Source organism: Rhineura floridana, chromosome 5 (assembly GCF_030035675.1).
Source record: "Rhineura floridana isolate rRhiFlo1 chromosome 5, rRhiFlo1.hap2, whole genome shotgun sequence".
Lineage (NCBI taxonomy): Eukaryota > Metazoa > Chordata > Lepidosauria > Squamata > Rhineuridae > Rhineura > Rhineura floridana.
Window position 1 is genome coordinate 4,189,192 of NC_084484.1, and position 23,296 is coordinate 4,212,487.

General features: G+C 44.1%; 1 protein-coding gene across 1 annotated transcript in view; it reads right to left on the reverse strand.

Annotated features, from left to right (window-relative positions):
• GTF2F2 (general transcription factor IIF subunit 2) overlaps positions 1-23,296 on the reverse strand; it is a 185,215-nt gene that overhangs the window by 36,851 nt on the left and 125,068 nt on the right. Inside the window, exons 7-8 of the mRNA XM_061629861.1 lie at positions 15,086-15,185; positions 8,917-9,060 (exon numbers count right to left, since the gene is read on the reverse strand). Coding sequence (XP_061485845.1) covers positions 8,917-9,060; positions 15,086-15,185 — 244 coding nt within the window. The remainder of the gene's footprint in view (positions 1-8,916; positions 9,061-15,085; positions 15,186-23,296) is intronic.

Sequence of the window (23,296 nt, forward strand, 5' to 3'; positions counted from 1 at the left end):
TAATCATCATAGGCAGTAAGGGCTAGTGGAGAGCTTGTAACAATATCCCCAAGGACAGTACTTTACTTTTCCACACAGGAGTGAATGACAGTTAGACACTTGTGTGGTGAAAGTTAAGGGATGTAATAAGCCCAGTCCAATCACAAGTTATTATGGTGAGCTATAGCAGTGGGTTTTATACAACCCTGCTAAAACTTTACTGCAAGAGAGATCGTAACAAAATTCAGCATTACAAAGTTATCACATTCATTCACTTTTTAATAATAATAATAATAATAATAATAATAATAATAATAATAATACACAATTTTCATGCTCCAAACTGTTCGTTTTTCACTAATGGAAAAAAGAGGTTATCAATCTCAAGGCTGGAAAGTTCATTCTCAAAAAATCCAGTATCTGAAAAAACTCATTTGTGCAGAGAATTGAAATTGTGTGCCTTACTCAGTCACCCAGCCCTTCAACATTGCCTTGAATCATGTTACCTTGCCCTTCCCTTTCATATCTTGCAAAAATAATGGACTAAGCCAGACCTTCAGCAGCAGAGGACATCTGCTCATTTGTGTGCACACACAGTTGTCTTTTCTATTCAGGAGGAGGTGGCTTGGCTCCTGGCATTTACAGCCATAGACTATGTCAAATATGTTCAAAAATGTACTTGATCATTCCCTGAAGGCCTGGATCAGGTAATATTAAAACCTTTATTTTACTCTGGATACTTGCCATGGGTAGAAACATCCCTATGGCTGATTATAAATCTATCATTCCACCAAGTATTTAAAACTTCAGTTGCTGAAGTTATATATATGTAGCTTTCGTTTTTAAAATTTATTTATTTATTTATTTATTTAATTAAGCTTATATACCGCCCGACTAGCAACAGCTCTCTGGGCGGTGAACATTAAAAACACAATAAAAATAACACAAAACTGTACACAAAACTGTACAGTCTAAAATCAAAATATAATAATTTACAATTAACAGGAATTAAAATGCCTCAGAGAAGAGAAAGGTTTTAACCTGGCGCCGAAAAGATGATAGTGTCGGCGCCAGGCGCACCTCCTCGGGGAGACCATTCCATAGTTCGGGGGCCACCACTGAGAAGGCCCTAGATCTTGTCACCACTCTCCGGGCTTCCCTATGAGTCGGAACCCGGAGGAGGGCCTTCGTAGTAGACCGTAGTGTACGGGCCGGTTCATATCGGGAGAGGCGTTCCGACAGATATCGTGGTCCCGCACCGTATAAGGCTTTATAGGTAAGTACCAACACTTTGAATCTGGCCCGGAAGCATATTGGAAGCCAGTGCAAACGGGCTAGCACAGGTGTTATATGCTCAGACCGCTTAGTTCTTGTTAGCAGTCTGGCTGCCGCATTTTGCACTAGCTGTAGCTTCCGAATCGTCTTCAAAGGTAGCCCTACGTAAAGCGCATTGCAGTAGTCCAGATGCGAGGTTACCATAGCATGTACCACTGATGAGAGGTCCTCCTTACTCAGATAGGGACGTAGCTGGGCTACCAACCGAAGTTGGTAGAACGCATTCCGGGCCACCGAGGCTACATGAGCCTCAAGTGTGAGGGAAGAGTCTAAGATGACTCCCAGACTACGCACCTGTTCCTTTAGGGGGAGCGTAACCCCATCCAGGACAGGGTATATATCCACCATCCAATCAGAGAAACCATCCACCAACAGCATCTCAGTCTTGTCAGGATTGAGTCTCAGTTTGTTAGTTCTCATCCAGTCCATTGTCGCAGCCAGGCAATGGTTCAGCACATCGACTGCCTCACCTGAAGAAGATGTAAAGGAGAAGTAGAGCTGCGTGTCATCAGCATACTGATGACAACGCACTCCAAAACTCCTGATGACCGCCCCCAGCGGCTTCATATAAATGTTAAAAAGCATGGGAGACAGAACTGAACCCTGCGGGACCCCACATTGGAGAACCCACGGTGTCGAGCAATGTTCCCCAAGCACTATCTTCTGGAGACGACCCGCTAAGTAGGAGCGGAACCACTGCCAAGCAGTGCCTCCAACTCCCAATTCCTCAAGCCTCTCCAGAAGGATACCATGGTCAATGGTATCAAAAGCCGCTGAGAGGTCAAGGAGAATCAACAGAGTTACACTCCCTCTGTCTCTCTCCCGACATAAGTCATCAAACAGGGCGACCAAGGCAGTCTCAGTGCCAAAACCAGGCCTGAACCCCGATTGAAATGGATCTAGATAATCGGTTTCATCCAATAGCGCCTGGAGCTGGTCAGCAACCACACGTTCCAGGATCTTGCCCAGGAACGGAACATTGGCTACTGGTCTGTAGCTGCTGACATCCTCTGGGTCCAAGGAAGGTTTTTTCAGGAGTGGTCTCACTGCCGCCTCTTTCAGACAGCCAGGGACCACTCCCTCTCGTAAAGAGGCATTAATCACTTCCTTGGCCCAGCCAACTGTTCCTTCCTTGCTAGTTTTAATTAGCCAAGAGGGGCAAGGATCCAGTACCGAAGTGGTCGCACGAACCTGTCCAAGCACCTTGTCCACGTCCTCGAGCTGAACCAACTGAAACTCATCCAACAAAACATGACAAGACTGTGCTCTGGACACCTCAGTAGGATTAACTGCTATTAAATAGGAGTCTAAGTCCCGGCGAATGCATGAGATCTTATGCTGGAAGTGTTCAGCAAATTTATTACATCGAGCTACCAATGTATCTGCCGTATCTTGTAGGCCTGGATGAAGTAGGCCACGAACCACTTTAAAAAGCTCCAGTGGGTGTGAGAGAGATGACTGAATAGTGGCGGCGAAATGTTGTTTTTTTGCCGCCCTCACCGCTCCTACATAGAGCTTAGTAGAAGCACGAACCAGCTCATAATTGCATTCGTCGGGAGTTCGTCTCCATCTCCGCTCAAGCCGCCTCCTGTCTTGTTTCATCGCTCTCAGCTCCGGAGTATACCAAGGAGCTGTATGAGCTCTACATAGGAGAGGGCGCGCAGGAGCGATCGTGTCAACAGCCCGGGTCATCTCTGTATTCCACAGATCGACCAGGGCTTTGACAGGAGCACCAGTCTTATCAGCCGGAAAAACCCCCAGGGCCTTTTGAAAACCTTCAGAATTCATTAGTCTCCGGGGGCGGACCAATTTAATAGGTCCCCCACCCTTGCAGAGGGAAAAGGCTACTGAAAGTCTAAACTTCAGCAAGCAATGATCTATCCATGACAACGGGAGAGATGTAAAACTCCCCACATCCAGATCACTATCCCCATGTCCAGTAGCAAAGACCAGGTCAAGAGTATGCCCCGATGTATGTGTTGGGCCACTAACATATTGAGACAGCCCCATGGTTGTCATGGCGGCCATGAAGTCCTGAGCTGCCCCAGACAAAGTAGCCTCAGCATGAATGTTGAGATCTCCCAGTACTATAGTCTGGGGGATCTCAACAGTATCTCCGAGACCACTTCCGTCAGCTCAGTTAGGGAAGCCATTGGGCAGCAAGGTGGGTGGTACACCAAAAGGATTCCCAGTCTGTCCCTCTGGCCCAGCACAAGGTGCAAACACTCCAGACCAGTGATTGCATGGACATGGTGCTTGGTGAGTGACATGGAACTCTTATAGACCACAGCGACCCCCCCTCCCCGACCCTCAGATCTACCATGATGCTGAACCAGATACCCCGGTGGGCAGAGCTGGGAGAGACTAACTCCTCCCTGTTCGCCCACCCAGGTCTCGGTTATACATGCCAGATCGGCCACCTCTTCCACAATCAAATCATGGACGAGGGAGGTTTTATTATGTACCGATCTGGCATTAAAAAGCAGCAACTGGAGATCTGAGAGTTGGCTGATAGGACAACCAACAACCCTGCGGGTATGAGAAGGACCAGAACGCGGCACAGCCACTACATGTCTGGGCCGCGTTCTCCTTACCTGGCACGTCCCTCTCATATCACCATACCTCCCTCTACCCGTCACTACGGCAATTGGGGCCCCCTCAGGTCTCCCCTCTTGATAATAAAATCTCTTCCCGAGGCACATGATAAACTATAAATACAAAAAACTCATATACATAAAAATACACATTCACTCACAACATACACTCATATAACACCCATTCATCCACTTCAAACCCACACAGAAGACACAGTCCCGTATTCTGTGCGCCCAAACGCCAGCTCTAAGACCGTTCTTCTTCCCACGTAAAACGCCACCTGGGGCCTGGTCCTGCAAGGTGCCCAAGTGCAGAGCAGGAGCCCAAGAAGGAGAGAGCAGAGATGTTGGCCAAGCAGCAGCAGCAAAGCAGGCAGATGGCTCTCCCTCCCTGGGCGGTGATGGTCCTCTTCCCTTGCAGGCACTGGATCTCCCAAGCCCCCTCAGCCAGCCGGCTTATATATCCCCTCCAAAGAAGGGACAGGTGGAACAGTATCAGGCACAGCTGGCTGAGTACCTGGAGCCTGGTCCTGCAAGGTGCCCAAGTGCAGAGCAGGAGCCCAAGAAGGAGAGAGCAGAGATGTTGGCCAAGCAGCAGCAGCAAAGCAGGCAGATGGCTCTCCCTCCCTGGGCGGTGATGGTCCTCTTCCCTTGCAGGCACTGGATCTGTACTACTGTAGGGGTCACCAGTCTGGTGCCCAGGGGCACTACCTTCATTAGTGCCCCCAGGCAGTGGCCTCAGACTCTGAAATTTCATTTTTTTAAAAAAGTATGTCTCTAGCCCTCCAACAAAGAAAGTTACAAAGCAAAATGTACAAGTACCCTTCTAAGCAATTTCTGTGACATGTGAAAGCCAGACAGCTCCCATCCAACAGTGTTTTCAGTCAATAAGTGATGCCAGAGCAGTGACTGATAACAGCAGGCAATAGGAATTCCTTGGGTCCTAAAGAGCTGCTGTTTTCCCCTCCCCTTTAGTGCATTTTGCCCGCCTTGTATCTCATTTCTAGTAGTCCCTGGAATCTCCGTAGTTCGCCCTTTTCCCTCTCCTAGCAACCAGGACACACATTTCCTGTAGTGGGTTTGTCTGAGATTAGATACTGCCTAGAGGTTATTTTCTGCAAATACTACTACACAATAGGTGTGAGTGGATGTTAAAGAATTCCCCTCCCCAAATGGAAAATGTGACAACTTTGCAAGGAGGCTTTGGTATATCTCCTGCTGTGCAGGTCCTAAAGCCATACTCATTAAGAATTCACTGTGTAGTTAAATTACAGTACAAAAGTATACTTGTCTACTTAGAAGTAAATCTCTTTGTGCTTAATGGGGCTTAGTCACAGGTAAGTGGGTAAAGGATGGCAGCCTAGGTACTGGTTTAGGATTGGCATTGCAGAAAACAGGGTTCTTGTGCCTTTAACAGCTGCATCTCCACAATCAGGACCAGAAAGACATAGCTAACTTCCCATGATATGTATGAGGTTGTTTGGGGTGGGGGTGGGACACAATGACTGCACTCCTTCTAATTTTGTGTTATGATATGCCCCCCATAGCAGCCATTTTGTAACTGGCTGTCACAGCGCTCAAAATTTGCCATATGTCCACCGGTCTGAAAAAGTTGGTGACTCTTGAACTAATGCCTCTACAAAGGCTTTAAAGCTGAACTTCATGGACTCTGAAGGTTCAAAATCCAGAATACAAATAAAGGACGGAGGGGGCAGTATCATTTGGATCATTCTGGTTTTGCCTGTTCCCTCACCCATCTCACAAAGATCTGATTAAGACATGAGAATGGAACTGGAAGTAAAGGGTCTGTAGTATATGGAGCAATCACTGGTACATGAAAGAGAAGAGGCTATCCCTTGTACTCATGGTGCACCTGAGAATAGTACAAGAGCTGCGGAAACATTGTAAGTGGCATATATTCTGCCTATATTCTGGTGCACAAATCTGTTACTGCATAACTTCATCTTCCCATTTACAAATGGTGGAGTGAGGTGGAAGAATTCTGGATTATACTACTTCAACCGTTGTTGTTCGTGTTATGTACCTTCAAGTCGATTATGACTTATGGCGACCCTATGAATCAGTGACCTCCAAGAGCATCTGTCATGAACCACCCCGTTCAGATCTTGTAAGTTCAGGTCTGTGGTTTCCTTTATGGAATCAATCCATCTCTTGTTTGGCCATCCTCTTTTTCTACTCCCTTCTATTTTTCTCAGCATTACTGTCTTTTCTAGTGAATCATGTCTTCTCATGATGTGTCCAAAGTATGATTTGTTCTAACACCCAATTATTTGTCTTTTTCGCAGTCCATGGTATGCGCAAAGCTCTCCTCCAACACCACATTTCAAATCAGTCGATTTTTCTCATATCCGCTTTTTTCACTATCCAGCTTTCACATCCATACATAGAGATCAGGAATACCATGGTCTGAATGATCCTGACTTTAGTGTTCAATGATACATCTTGTTGAGCCCCAACTCCCCCAGGAGGAGCAGGGAGAGGAGGCGGTTGAGCCCCAGCTTCCCCAGATAGATCAGGGAGAGAAGCCAGAGGTGGATGAGGTTTCCAAGGGCATTGAGGGAGAGGGTGAAGTCGACAGCCCGCCAGTTCCCACGGAGAGTCCTCCCATCAACTCAGAGCTCGCTCCACCTACAAGTGCCCCAACAGAACCATTGGGGGACGACCTTGCTTGCATGCCAACTTCACCCCCCCAGGACTCCCCGCTTGGCACTTCAAACACTTCCCCGCCAACGGGTTCCCCACCCCCTGAAGTCGAGCCGGCACCTAGCGAGCCTGTCAGATGAGCAGGCGGAGGCTCGCCCCCCCTTGCCCCGCGCGGGACTCCACAAGAAGTGGGTCAGTCAGAAGGTGGAACTTCGAAGGACTCAGAGATTATGGGCAAAGACCTTTCCTATTTAAGGCGGTGCCCCCCCCTGATAGGGGTGCTGAGTTAACTTGCTCCACATGCAAAGCATGCTTAAGTAGTCTAGTTAGGGTCAGTAGTGAGTCAGCATAGAGAGGTCTATGAAGTGTACTGCTTTCGATGTAACCGTTACTCTAATAAAACAAGAATTAATTCCAGTCTCGCCTCCGTCTCGTCTCTTGGACTCTGGACAGGACAGATCTTTGCATCTGAGGACCTTTTCTAGTTCTCTCATAGCTGCCCTCCCCAGTCCTAGCCTTCTTCTGATTTCTTCACTATTGTCTCCATTTTGGTTAAGGACTATGCCGAGGTATTGATAATCCTTCACAGGTTCAATGTCCTCATTGTCAACTGTAAAGTTACATAAATCTTCTGTTGTCATTACTTTAGTCTTTTTGACATTGAGCTGTAGTCCTGCTTTTGTGCTTTCCTCTTTAACTTTCATCAGCATTCTTTTCAAATCATTACTGGTTTCTGCTAGTAGTATGCTATCGTCTGCATATCTTAAATTATTGATATTTCTCCCTCCAATTTTCACACCTCCTTCATCTTGGTCCAATCCCGCTTTCCGTATGATATGTTCTGCATATAGATTAAACAAATAGGGTGATAAATATACCTCTGTCTCACACCCTTTTCAATGGGAAACCAGTCGGTTTCTCCATATTCTGTCCTTACAGTAGCCTCTTGTCCAGAGTAGAGGTTGCGCATCAGGACAATCAGATGCTGTGGCACCCCCATTTCTTTTAAAGCATTCCATAGTTTTCCATGATCTACACAGTCAAAGGCTTTGCTGTAATGTATAAAGCACAGGGTGATTTTCTTCTGAAATTCCTTGGTCCGTTCCATTATCCAACGTATGTTTGCGGTATGATCTCTGGGACCTCTTCCCTTTCTAAATCCAGCTTGGATGTCTGGCATTTCTCACTCCATATATGGTAAGAGCCTTTGTTGTAGAATCTTGAGCATTACTTTACTTGCATGGGATATTAAGGCAATATTTCGATAATTACTGCATTCCCTGGGCCCTTTTTTTTAGAATTGGGATATATATTGAATGCTTCCAGTCTGTGGGCCACTGTTTAGTTTTCCATATTTCTTGACAAATCTTTGTCAAAACTTGGACAGATTCAGTCTCAGTAGCTTGTAGTAACTCTATTAGTATACTATCTGTTTCTGGTGATTTGTTATTTTTTTTTACAGTTCCCCACATAAAAAGTTCTATTCATACAGCAGATTAGCTAACTCCCTCCCCAATGTGTTAGTTTATTAGGGAGCAGGGAGACTTTCACATGGATGAACATTAAGTGAAACATCACACCCAACCTACAGTCTGAAAAACCAATCCAATCCAAAATTTTACCACTTCAGTCTGGTAAAACAGCTTTTACTTCCACAAAGGGAGCAAATCCATACACAAAGTCACCACCTTGATGAAGTAAACCAGGTCTGGATCTGGTCAGTGCCTGGAAAAGTGACCATCTGGGAACCAAAGGTATGCTACCTTGGATTCCATGGCAAAAGAAAGGTGGGATATAAATGTAAGAAAATAAATCAAGTACACTGATTGGTCTTCACCACTGAGATAAATGGGAATCACAAAGCACTGGAGTTGCATTCCCTAGACAGAATTCTAGATCGAGATGACTGTCATCTTTGCCACCAAATCTAAAAGACTTGAAATCTGACTCTAAAACCTGAAGGGGACACAAGGATGATTAATGAATCAATACCAAATGGTCAGACTTCTCCAATTGTTGCCTATTTACCTGCAAGAGGTATTTGTTTTCTTTCATTTTCTCACGGACTCCCTAATATGTGAAGAATTACCTTGTTACATTTCAGAACCTGCAGTTATACACCAAACAGGAACAAGAAGAAGTAACTATTTACACGGCTCTGATTAATTTTAAATATACATTTGCAATACATATTGTGGCATGTTTTAAACTGTATGTGCCAGTTCATTTAAAATACGTGTCTTGAGGAAATCTATTCTAAACACTGAAAAAATTGTCTTAATAGATAAATAGATTAATTAGTGACAAACTGCATCCCTTTAGAGATTTCAGAAGAAGTACTTACCACTGGCTGTTTAGTTATGTCCACTAAGTCCTTAATGTTGTAATACTGATGTTTTTCAAAAGCTGAAAAAAGCATGTCCAACACATGTTGCTTTTCAGCCCGAGCCCTTTTTCCATCTTCTTTTTTCTTCTTTTCATACTCAATCTGTTGATCCAAATAACATAATTTTAAAATGGTGTTTCCAACCTACGTCAAGAGAACCAACACATTAATCTGCAGCTGAAAAAAGGGGGGGCGGAATGGTTTTTTATTTTGTTGTGAACAAGAATCTTCTTGATTCTGAGTTGAGGCACACCGAAGGATAAACCAAATCATAAGTACTTCACCATAAAACATGGTTTATCCCACAAAGTACTTCGATGCATTTATGATTTATACTATGTCCTTGAATCTGAGAGCAGCCTGTGAAAACTTCTTGCGACAAAAGAAGTTCTTTAACTTCTTGCCACAAAACCCCAATTAGCTGATGTGTTTTTAATTCCAAAGAACAAGTCCTTTACTTTAAGAAGTGACAATTATCTCAATAAATTCCTAAAAATCACCAATCAAGTATTTGTTTTGTATGACTTGCCAAGCACAAGGCTATGCTTATTACAGATTTAGGAATTAAAATGAAAGAACTTGCTATGTTCACTGTCATGTTGTCTGACACACCAGTATCAGAAACTGCATAGAAGACAAACAACCTCAGAAGGTGTACTCCTCTAGACAGCATCTTCCAGTTAGACTAGTTGAAGATTAGGGCTATCACCCACATTAATTAATCATGTGGATTTTCATTTATTAAGGCTGCAATCCAATACATGTCTAATCAGAAGTAAGCTTGATTGGATTCAGTGGGACTTACTCCCAGGTAAGTGCGTACTGGATTGTAGCCTAAATCAGTTAAATCCAATTCTAAAGGAAACAATTTTGAAGGGGGAATACATTCTGTTTTTAGACGTTGTATGCACATAGATCCTCCGTGGCGCAGAGTGGTAAGCGGCGTTAACGCAGTCGAAGCTCTGCTCACGGCCGGAGTTCGATTCCAATGGAAGGAGGAAGTCGAATCTCTGTTAAAAGGGGTGGAGGTCCACTCAGCCTTCCATCCATCCGTGGTCAGTAAAATGAGAACCCGGCATATGCTGGGGGGTAAAGAAAGGCCGGGGAAGGAACTGGCAATCCCACCCCATATATACGGTCTCCCTAGCAAATGTCGCAAGACGTCACCCTAAGAGTCGGAAACGACTCGCACTACAAGTGTAGGGACACCTTTATCTTATGCACATATTGTAGCAAATACCATCACAGAAGAAACATCGTCTTGAGCAAAAAGAAGTCTGCCTCTTATAAGATCCTATAGATCTTAATTAACTAACTAAAAATTGCAGATCTACTAAAGATGTTTCTTGTCCACCATTCAGTTACTCAGATATAGAGACATGGAGTCTGACAATATCAATATATTTAAACTTAGCGCTCTCCCCTCTTTTTATCTAACTCAGATCCTGTAGCCTGATACTTTCTCCATGGCTGGCACTGGTTAGGGACTGGATGATAATGAGCCAACTGAAAATTAATTCACAGAAGACTGAAACAATAATGATGAGCAGGCCTATAAATAACCAATAACCAATCACTGGGTTCAGCCTCCTCCACAGCTTTTGGGTGTTCCTAAAGGAGACTGAATTGCCAGGATGGATCCTTTCTATTGATTCTGTCCTGCCAATAGCAACCTTGCTTCATTCCTTTATAACTCTGAGCTAGGCTACTGTAATATGCTCGGGGGGGGGGTGCCCTCAACAAGGGTGTGGCAGAAAGTTGCAACGTACCTTCTAATGAAATGGGTAAACCACTTACAAGAGTTTACATACTGGTATTGACTTTTGAGCTTGCATTAAGAAATTTTTAAAAAATTGTTTTTAAATTGTTCAAATATGTGATTTTATATTGATGTTTGATTGTTGTGAACCGCCCAGAGAGCTTCGGCTATGGGGCGGTATATAAATTTAATAAAATAAAAAATAAATAAATAAATTCAAAATACTGGTTATGATGTATAACAGATGAGGCTGAAGCATATCTTTAAAATCTCAACATTTTCAAGAGCTGGAAGTGCTTCATATACATTATCTTCTTTTAATCCTACAAGAACCCTGCAAGGTAAGCCAATATTATGATCTCTATAGCACAGATGGGGAGCTTAAGTCTTTCTTGCCTAGGACTTGTGGCTTGTCACCTACTAAATTCCCGGCAGATGCAAGATTTGAACTGTTGATTTCTTTATTCAGCCTCTTAGCAGTAACTATGCTACACCAGCTCTGAGTTATTGCCTCTATCCCATGTTCCATCATGGCTTCTATGATAACCAGGAATATCTTCTTAAGCAGGACTGCAAGTGTATGTAGGGGCTAGCCCTCAACACTGTAGTGGCCTACCAGAAACTGCCAAACCCAATAACTACTAGTGCTTTTTCATAGCAGCATGCAGTTTTGGAACTCAACATCTCGGGAGGCCTCTTTGAGCATGTTCAGATGGCAGGTTAAACAGTTCTATTTGGACATGTGCTTTATTGTAATTTTTTTCCTCTGTCCCGCCGTATCGCTAGTCTTTGTTATTTGGCATTATTATTGTTGAATTATTATTCACTATGATCATTTATTTTATTGATATTGTTTTGTTCTGCTATTAGACTGATTGTAAATTGTTCTGAGGATCATCTTTGGGTAAAAAATGAGGAGTATATTTTATTAAAGTACTTTTATAAACAACAAACGTAGCTTCCTCCCCCTAGATGGACTAGATATGTAGATATATATAGTGCTGAGTTTGGGTCCCTATTCCTACTTTAAAAGCATACATGGAAAACACCCTTTCAGTGCATGTTTGACATGAACTAGCCAAAGTTAACCACTTATAAGTCTTGTTCCGGTGAATTCACATATGTATCTGCTTTGGGAGCCTCTACAATAAACTATTGTTTGGTTTCATACAGTCTGTTAAATCTGGTGACTAGATATACGGTGGGTAAACGTATTGAGAGTGACCATCTTCCACTAGCGCTCTCTTTAAGCCTTAGTAACGAGATTAGTTATGCAGAGTATGTACCAATGGTAAATGCAGAGTGTGAAACTAGAACATCATGTGTGAGGTGGTCACCTAAGTTGGTGGAAACTCTCAATGAACTACTAAATGCAGAAGGGTGTCTTAGTTGTCACAATGCTATCTTATCAGCGGCCTCCCTAGATTCAGTCTTAGATAAATACCAGGAATTGTTTTATTTCATACAAAATTTTCTGAAAAATAAAATTGCCACCAGGCAATTGGTCCAAGTATTGGTACGATCATGAGTGTGTCACTATGAAAAATTCTCTAATAGCGAAATAGAGATCATACAGGGAACTGAATTTGCCAACACTCCCTACAGAATGGTTTGCTCAAAAGACGAGTTACAAAGGCCTAATAAAAGAGAAAAAGAAGCAGGCTCGGAGAGAGTTATAGCAAAGCCTAATCAAGGCTTTGAGGGTAAATGACTCTGTAACTTTCTGGAGATTGGTCACCAGGGGCTGGCCAAATTCAATTGCTAATATAGATTACCACATATCTGTATGTACCTGGGAATTACATTTTGGTAAGATATATGCATCATCACAGCCCTGCCAACAATTAACAAGGGATTATATAAAAAACGTCCCAGAGTGGCCTCCTGTTTCTATCTCTGAAATTACCAGTTATATTGCCAAACTTAAATCAGGTAAAGCCCCTGGGGCTGACAACATCTCTGCTGAGATGCTGAAGACAAATGGTGATCGGTGGGCCCCAGTATTAGCGACATTATTTACTTGTATTGACCACTCACAGCATGTATCCCCGAAGATTGGGAGCTGGCTATAATTATCCCAACGTATAAAAAAGGAAATAGATCAGACCTCGATAACTATAGACCAATTAGTCTATTGAGTATTGTAAGTAAGCTCTATGCCAGACACCAACAGGAGAGGCTTTTAGATTGGATGAAACAGAAAAACATACTGGGAGACGAACAGGCTGGGTTTACGGCAGGGCACTCTACAATTGATCAGGCTCTCATACTCCAAGAACTGGCTGAAAAATATATATCGTCACCAGGAGGAACCCTATATGCAGCTTTTATAAATTTTAAATTGGCTTTTGACCTGATCCCATGGGAAAAATTTGAGGCCTCTACTATCAACAGGAGCTTACTAATACTTATCCGCAGACTCTACGAAAACACTTACAGGTAAAATGTGACCGGCTGGGGCATATGTCTGACCTTATATCTACTTTTAATGGAGTCAAACAGGGCTGTATTTTGGCCCCAACCCTGTTTAACGTCTACATCAATTCCCTGGCTGAAAATCTAGTAGGCACTAATTTCCACCCTCCCAAATTGGCCTTTAGACCAGTGTCAATTCTGCTTTATGCAGATGACGCTGCTCTTTTATCTCTAACGTCAATAGGTTTAAGGCGCCTCTTAAGGGCTTTGGATTCACATTGTAAAAGGGACCTGCTGCATATCAATTACACTAGGACCAAGATATTGATCTTCACTAAGAAAAGAATAAGGCATAAATGGCAGATCAATGATCAAATAATTGAACAGGTTACATCATATAAATATCTTGGAGTAACATTTCAATCTTCAGGTTTCTGGAATGCCCAAATTAACGATGCAATTACGAATGCCCAGAGGAATACAAAGGCACTCCTTTCTTTTTTACCAGAGGGGGCCAACACATACCATCAGCTATTCAGGTATTTGTAGTCAAGATCATAGCACAAATGTTATATGGCTCTGTTATGCGTTTACAGCAATTTTGCACCATTCAAAAAGATCCAAACCAAATTTTTGAGTGCTATTCTGGGAGTGCTGAGTTGTATACCTAACATAATTCTTTGTTTAGAGGCAGGACAAATATCCATAGAAGCCCAAGCATGGCTGCTTAAGTTAATTTATTGGCTGAAGCTGCTATTTCTCCTGGTGGGATTGGCCCCTTTGACACTTACAGATGCCTTCCAGTCCAAGTGGAAAAAGACGTTAATAGCAAAATTACAGAGGCTGGGCTTTGCCCCCGATGCATTATTGGCCCTAGGATATCCTAAGGCCAAAGCAGCTATTAAGCAACATATCTGGGACATTGACCTTGAAGAACATGTAGGCTTGGCCACAGCTTATCCAGATTTTAGGGACAAGTGGTGACATTTCTGTTGTACACCGCCCAGAGAGCTATGCTAGTCGGGCGGTATAAAAATCTAATAAATAAATAAATAATAAATAATTTGCACCAGCAAATTACTTAATTAATCAGTCCCAAAATATAGGAAGGCTTTTACGTTAGCCAAGCTTAATGTCCTGCCTTCTGCCCTCCTTGAAGGCAGATTTAAGAGTGCGCCCTTCCGGGAGCATCTGTGCCCTTGTGGGTTGGGGGAGGTGGAGACAAATGGTTATGTGCTGTTTTATTGTTCCTTTTACTGTGATTTTACAGTTATTTTTATTACTCCGATTTTAATACAAATCCCAGGTAGTTTGGATTTATTTTACTTAAGAGTATTTGTTGTCTGACCGGAACCCCCAGGTCAAAATAAAAGTAGCCAGCTTTTTTGTAGCAGCTACTGACTGTCGAAAAGTAATGATTAAACAATTCTTTTAATTTTAATATTTTAATTCTATTGTTTTAATTTGCAGTAAGAGGGTATCTCACAAGAGTGATTATGTTTAATACTTCTTTTAAGTATTGCTGTGCATTTGTGTATTTGTATATGTTCAGTTTGGTCTATGACTGTAAATAAAAATCAGTCAATCGGTCTTGTTTATCCAATGGGAGATTTAAGCATGTAGTCAACTCTCACATTGAAATGAATGGTGATTAAAGTGCTAAAAATGTCCTACATTGTGCTCATTATACCACCTTAATTAAAATACTTTGAGCTTGCTGCTGTAAAAATCAATTGAATCTCTCATAATAACAATATGAAAACAAAACAAAACCCTATAGGGGGTATGTAGAGGATGATATTACACTGTTGTATAATATGGAGACTTTAATGGCTCAGCTTAAACATATACTGCAGTAGGAGTGGTTGCTGTACTTCATACCTCAAGTTGAATTAACCAGCTAGTTATCTGGTTGTATTAGTTGGAGAACCACAAAAAGAGCTAGCAACTCACATTATATTGATGATTAGCCACAGGTTTGTAGTTAGTGGTTACAGCTTTATCCAGCTGCATGGTCCAGCTTACAGGTTTATAAGATTCTTCAATCTGAAGCCTGAAATTTAAAAAAAAATCAGTAAGAACAGCATATGCTTGTAATAGCTGCAGTCACATCTGGAATCCTATGGACAGTTCTGGTCAGCCCCTCCTCAAAAAGGATAGGGTATCGCTGGACAAAGTGAAGAAAAGGGCATACAAAATGATGAAAGGCTTGGAACTGCTCTCCTACATTTCATATATTCTAGTACAGAATGTGTGTTTCCTAGAATTTCAATTTTAATTTTTAAGAAATCCACGTTTTCCTCATATTTACAATAAAAATATAAAAATGTGCAGGTAGTGATTGGCTGTTGAAGTCTCAGGAGTCAAACAGATGTTCTGGACATAAATTGTAAAGAGAGAAATAGAGGGCCATGCACGTGACTACAAATATTCTGATTTCAGCAGAATCTGCAACAAAAGTGAGCACAATTAACAGTGCAATCCTAACTCCCAGATATGCCACGAGGGAGGGATTAGGATAAGGTTGATTTCCACCTTCACTGGAGAGGGTCTTCTGCTAGGAGAAATTCAGTGGAGAGGGTCTTCTGCTGGGAGATTGTAGGTCCACCCAGTGGACCTACATTCAAAAGGTGAGAGCTGGTGGAAGGGAAAAAAAAAATCCAGGCATCCAAACCCTAACCATCCACTGGACATACCCATGGAACTCAAGGCAATGTACACTCAGAGCACCTCCCTCCTTCCTCACACCTTGTCTTCTCCTTCCCATAGCTAAGTAGCCATGACAACCTAAGAGGGTGTGGAGGGCATCTTTGCTGCTATGATCTCTGGCTCTGTCTAGTTTGTGTGATGTACTTTCCCCCCATATTTGCAATACAAGGCTTTTTTGCATTATTTCCTGTGTTGCAATGTGGGTTTGTGCTGTGGGGGTTGCATAGCTGGGTTGGTAGTAAGGGGAGGGGGAATCTGGAACCAGAGCCACTATGTATTCGTTTGTTGACTACTGTGTGTGTGGATGCTTGCATGATGGGTGATTTAGTCATGCATACTAGGTAGTGCTTCCTGATTGCTTGGGCTCCTTCCACTGAGGTTGTTTTTCTATTCCTGGTTATTGATTCCCTGCCGCCGCCACTGCCACCGCCATCACCCTTGGCTATTAGTGGTTAGGATGATGCAGCTTATATAGCTGCATATGACTACATTTTGAGGGGCAAATATTGTTTTTTTTCTCTTCACGCAATATATACCTAATCCTGCCTGTGCTTTGTTATACAGCATTTAGGCAACTTCCTAAAGCCTTGAATTCTTCAGTAGTTATCATGCATACGTAGTACAAAGGACTGTGCCCATGCTCACTTCACCCACCTAACCTCCAGCCCCCAACCAACCCCCCTCACCACCCATTTCCTCCCTTTACCCTTCACTAAAGCCAATCCCTCTTCTCCCCGCTTTACAGGTTGCCAAAGGCAATCCCCCTTTTCCCTCCCTTTGAGAAAGCCAAACCCCTCCTCCCTTTATGCTTGCCCACCTGCCTTCATCAATCCAGCTTGATTTGGGTACACAAGGGAGCTCACTGCAGTGAACTCTTGTTCCCTTTAACGTGCTCTTTTGCTGGGCTTTGGAGTTCTACAGGCCAGACTTCAAAGCACCTCACAGGCAGCAATGCGCTGCAAACGGTTGTCTGCAACGTGCTTAAAGTCCAGGACTCCAAAGCCCAGGGAAACTGAGCATGTTCGAGTGAGCAAGAGAGCTCCCTGTAGGAAGGTCTCTCTTGCACCCAAATCAAGCCAGATTGATCTCCCTTTGCATCAATCAAATTCTCCCTCCACCCCCATGCTGAGGGGGGAAGGGGGCACAGCCAAACTGAGGCATTTGCACAGCTTCTTTCAACAGTAAATGCTGCTGTCCCTACTGCTCCTTCCCCCCAGTCCTTCTTCCCTTCTCTCAGGCTCCCCACAAAGCTGCCATCTCAGCTGGCCACCCTTTTTCCTCAGCCTCAATCTCCTCTCCTCCTTCAGTCTCCATCATGCCTCCTCCTAATTGTCATCATGCTGTAGTTTGCAGGGCTAGCGCCATCTATTGACAGCCTTGCGAACGACACTGTTACACAAATTTATATTAGATTAATAATATGTTAATATAGGCAGTAAGTTGTTTGACCTGATACATCTGATGGAAAAGGAAATCATTATTTATTCTGACTGCAGAAGCAAGTACCTGGCGCAGAAGAGAAATATCCTTATGGGGATACTGCTCCTGGCAGAACCCAAGATTTTGATTTTTTATCTTTATATGCAGTATGGTCTAAAATGCAGCAGCCAGATTACTTGCTGAGGTTGCTTTTAGAACTCGTATCACCTAACAGCAGCATTGATTGCCAGTTTGTTTCTAGATCCAATTTAAAGTGCTGACATTAGTGTTTAAACCACCCAGAGAGCTTTGGCTATGGGGCGGTATATAAATGTAATTAATAAATAAATAAAGCCCTAAACGACTTGGGCCCCAAATATCTGAAAGATTGCCTCCTTCCCTACAGACTCTCTCGGGTGTTAAGATCAGCAGAGGAGCCCTCTTAGTAGTTCTGCCACCTCTGAAGTTCCTGGGGTGGTGGCCCAGGAGAGGGCATTCTCTGTGGCAGCCCTTAAGTTGTGGAATTCCCTCCCCACAAAGGTGCATCCGGCATCTTCACTGTATAGTCTTTGGCAAATGCTGAAGATGCACCTCTTTACCTAGCCTTTATTTACATTTATTTATTTATTTATTAAATTTTTATACCGCCCCATAGCCAAAGCTCTCTGGGCGGTTCACAACATCAAAATATCAACATACAATTTAAAACCACACATTAAGCAATTTAAAAACATGACTCATTGAATTTCCAAAAAACCTATACTAAACTAAAATATTAAAATACTAAAAATACCAAAATGTTAAATGCTACAATACAGAATGCTAAAATGCCTGGGAGAAGAGGTAGGTCTTAACCTGGAGCCGAAAAGACAACAATGTTGGCGCCAGGCGTACCTCATCAGGGAGATTGTTCCACAATTCGGGGGCCACCACTGAGAAGGCCCTTTTTCTTGTTACCATCCTCCAGGCTTCCCTCTGAGCAGGCACCCGGAGAAGGGCCTTTGATGTTGAGCGCAGTGTACAGGTAAGTTCATATTGGGAGAGGCGTTCCATCAAGTATCGTGGTCCCAAGCCGTGTAAGGCTTTATAGGTTAAAACCAGCACCTTGAATCGAGCCCGGAAACATATAGGCAGCCAATGCAAGCGGGCCAGAACCAGTGTTATATGTTTGCACCGCCTGGTCCGCGTTAACAATCTGGCCGCTGCATTTTGCACAAGCTGCAGTTTCCAAACCGTCTTCAAAGGCAGCCCCACGTAGAGTGCATTGCAGTAATCAAGTCTAGAGGTTACCAGAGCATGGACAACTGAAGCAAGGTTATCCCTGTCCAGATAGGGGCGTAGCTGGGCCACCAACCGAAGTTGGTAGAAAGCACTCCGTGCCACCGAGGCTACTTGAGCCTCAAGTGACAGGGATGGTTCTAAAAGTACTCCCAAGCTACGCACCTGTTCCTTCAGGGGGAGTACAACCCCATCCAGGACAGGTTGAGCATCCATCATCTGGTCAGAAGAACCACCCACTAACAGCATCTCAGTCTTGTCTGGATTGAGCCTCAGTTTGTTAGCTCTCATCCAGTCCATTGTCACAGCCACGCACCGGTTCAGCACATTGACAGCCTCACCTGAAAAAGATGAAAAGGAGAAGTAGAGCTGCGTGTCATCAGCATACTGGTGGCAACGCACTCCAAAACTCCTGATGACCGCACCCAGCAGCTTCATGTAGATGTTAAAGAGCATGGGGGACAGAACTGACCCCTGCGGAACTCCATACTGGAGGGTCCAGGGTGCCGAGCTATGCTCCCCAAGCACTACCTTCTGGAGACGACCCGCCAAGTAGGAGGAAAACCACTGCCACGCAGTACCTCCCACTCCCAACTCAGCGAGCCTCCCCAGAAGGATACCATGGTCGATGGTATCAAAAGCCGCTGAGAGATCAAGGAGAATCAACAGAGTTACACTCCCCCTGTCTCTCTCCTGACAAAGGTCATCGTACAGGGCGACCAAGGTTGTCTCCATGCCAAAACCAGGCCTGAAACCCGATTGAAATGGATCCAGATAATCAGTTTCAGCAGTTCCATCCCTGCTAGCTTTTATTAGCCAAGAGGGGCAAGGATCCAACACAGAAGTGGTTGCATGCACCTGTCCAAGCACCTTGTCAACGTCCTCGAGCTGCACTAACTGAAACTCATCCAAAAAATCAGGACAAGGCTGTGGTCTGGAGACCTCATATGATTCAACTGCTGTAACATTGGAGTCCAAGTCCTGGCGGATGCAGAAGATTTTATCTTGGAAGTGCCTAGCAAATTCATTACAGCGAGCCTTAGTTGGTTCTACCATGTCCATAGGGCCAGAATGTAATAGCCCTCGGACAATTTTAAAGAGCTCCGCTGGGCGGCAGATAGATGCTTTAATAGAGGTAGCAAAGTAACACTTTTTTGCCACCCTCACTGCCCCTAAATACAACTTAGTATAGGCACTTACCAGTGCATAATTGCATCCATCAGGAGTCCGTCTCCATCTGCACTCAAGCCGTCTCCTATATTGTTTCATCGCTCTCAGCTCTGGAGTGTACCATGGAGCCGTATGAGCTCTACACAGGAGCGGGCGCGCAGGAGCGATCATGTCAACTGCCCGGGTCGTTTCTGTATTCCACAGTTCAACCAGGGTTTCGACAGGAGCGCCAGCCCTATCAGCCGGAAAACTCCCCAGAGCCCTTTGAAAACCATCCGGATTCATTAGTCTCCGAGGGCGGACCATCCTAATGGGTCCCCCACCCTTGCAGAGGGGAGAAGCCGTTGTACGTCTAAACTTCAACAAGCGGTGATCTGTCCATGACAAAGGGACTGATGTAAGACTCCCCACATTCAGATCACCATCTCCATGTCCAGTTGTGAAAACCAAGTCCAAAGTATGCCCTGCTACATGTGTTGGGCCAACAACATGTTGGGACAGCCCCATGGTTGTCATGGCGGCCATGAAGTCCTGAGCCGCCCCAGATAAGGTAGTATTATCATGTAATTTTATGACATGTATTTGTATTTTTTTGTTGTCCACCGCCCAGAGAGCTTTTGCTAGTCGGGCGGTCTAGAAATCCAATAAATAAAATAAAAATAAAAAATAAATCCCACAGCACCAACAGTCTAGGGGATCCCAACAATATATCCGAGAGCACCTCTGTCAGCTCAGTTAGGGAGTCTGTTTGGCAGCGGGGTGGGCGGTACACCAACAGAATCCCCAATCTGTCCCGCTGACACAACACAAGGTGCAAACACTCTAGACCAGTAGTCACATGGACAGGGTGCTTGGAGAGGGAGATAGAACTCCTATAGACTACAGCGATCCCCCTCCCCGGCCCTCAGGTCTACCCTGATGCTGAACCAAGTATCCAGGCGGGCACAGTTGGGAGAGACTGATTCCTCCCTGCTCACCCACCCAGGTCTCAGTTATACATGCCAGATCGGCCGCCTCATCCACAATTAAATTGTGCATGAGGGAGATCTTATTATGTACCGATCTGGCATTTAAAAGCAGCATCCGGAGATCTGAGAGCTGGCTGATAGGGCAACCAACATACTTGTGGATGCGGGGAGGACCGGAACAAGACACAGTCGTTAGCTGCCTGGGCCGCGTTCCCCTCACCTGGCAAGTCCTCCGCCCAACGTCATATCTCCCTCTACCCGTCACTACACCAATTGGGGGCCCCTCAGATCTTCCCACACAACTCTGAATCCTCTCTCCCAGGCACAGGATGCAGACCCACACCCACCACATGCACACACACATACATACACTCGCACCACACCCCCACACCCCCTACACACAGCAGAGCCACTAAACTGGCTGCTGAAATAAAGTGCTGTAAGTAGGTGCTAAAAACAATAACAGCAGCTGCTCTTCCTCGCTGGACAGGAACGATGTTCTTCTTCCAGCAGGAAAAGGTCTCCCAGGCCACTCAGCCAGCCAGTCTATACGTCCCTCCGAGGAGGAACAGGTGAAAAGATTTAATTATTCAGAGCTGGCTGAGTACCTGGGACCTAATCCTGTAAGATGTAGCTAAGCGGGAGCAGTTCAACAGGGAAGTGCAGTGATGACGACAGCCAAAGGAGAACAGCAGTAGTAATAGGAGACATCAATAGCAGCTCTCCCTCCCTGGCCAGCTGACTTAAAGTGCTATATGTAAAGTGCTGTATGTAGAAACTGCAAATAGCAGTAACAGCTGCTCTCCTCCTTGGGCAGCAGCGATATTCCTCTTCATGCAGGCAGCAGGTCTCCCAAACCATTCAACCAGGAATCCATGTATCTCTCGAAAAGAGGGGCAGATAGAAAACGTCAGCCACAACTGGAAGTTCCCGGTACCTAATCCTGCAGGATGTAACATCAGCCAAGCAACAACAGTTCGACAGTGAAAGATAATGATGCACAAAGCATAGGTGAGGAGGAAAACGCAGGGGAGGACCAGACAAGCCGAAAAAGTCCCCCCTCTCCAAAAGTTCCATGGGGAATCACGGCAACAGACCTACGCACTCCAGCAGTTACGCTGGCTGTTTCGCTGGGACGCACCGGAGAGGCGCCAGCAACTGTCGCACCCATTCCTCTCCTACCACACTCGCCGCCTCTCCGTCGATGTTACCCCGCGACTAGAAGAGGCTCTGCTGTAATCCCAATTGGCACAAAAAGTTTTGAGGATACCAAGGCAGACAAGAAAGTAAGTCGGCTCCAACAACCGCTCCTCTTTCCCGGAGCCCACGCTGCAGCGTTCTTTCAGTTCGCCATAAACTCACTTTGACAGCCAACCATAAGAAATGCATGGGGGGGGGCAGACTGTTAGTGTCAATGCTCCCAGCAGTCAAGCTCCTGAACTTCTGCAGCTTGCCTCCTCTATGACCCTTACCTCACCAATCCTCTTGAGATGTCTATTTTTAGGACCCGGCTCTATTCCTGTGACTGCAATTTGTTCTAACTATTTTTAATACTGAATTTTAAACTGTTGTAACCCACCCTGGGACCTGCTAATGAAGAGCAAGCAATAATGATAATAGTAAGAATAGCTGGGAGGCAAAACAAAAACTCACCATGAAGATGCCCAGGCCTAAGATCAAGAATGCTTCTACCAAGTGTGAAAAGAGTCTGAGGTACATATATTTCTGTAACAGTTGTAAGTTAATTCTACATACTCACCAGGAAAGGGAAAGTAGTTTACTCCTCTCATAATGTTTACAGGTATTAAATATTATGTAAAGAAACATCTGCGCCAGCTCAGAATCAAGGTCATAAGCATAAAGACAATTTCCTTTTCTCATATCACAAGTTGGCCGTAATAAACTCTATCTAAGAGCAGATCACTCAAAGCCTATTTAGTACATGAAACAGGAAAGTATCATTCCACCAGGGAATTTTAAATAATTATTTCTAAAAGCACAATGTCTCCAAAAGCATGCTGTTACCACATTATGTTCCTTACACCTACGACTGGAGTTTTTCTTCTAGGCTAGCATCTCATGCACATTCCAGATTGAGCAATGAGTCATTAAACCCTTGTTATTTTCCTGACTTTTATTATAATGACAACATGCACCTACAAGCATGACTGATTGTTCCGTATGATACATAAAGCTAGAATGGAATCAAACAGTGAAAGATATATAAAAATACACAGTTTTGTGAACAGTTCATTTAGTTTCAAGTTTGGAAAGTTTCTGAGACTACTTAATGTTGTACCTGGAGCTATTAATAACCTGAAGTTCTCAAGGAAGAGGATTAATTATCAGTAGAAGCTTATTGAAAGAAGAAAGGAGTAAAGGAATAAAGTGTCCCAGGTTCAAATCTCATGTCAGCCTTTAGGCAAGCCACTGTTCTCTCAACCTTACCCACCGACCATCCCAACCTGTAATAAGGCTCCTATAAGAATTTTCCATATGAAATGCTTTGAATGCTAAGAAACGCTATATAACTGTAGGTATTATTCTATAAAAAAAATACAATGAGCTTTCCAGTATTCAAAGAAATCCATGATATCTTTGTAACCCTCTGATCTTAGCC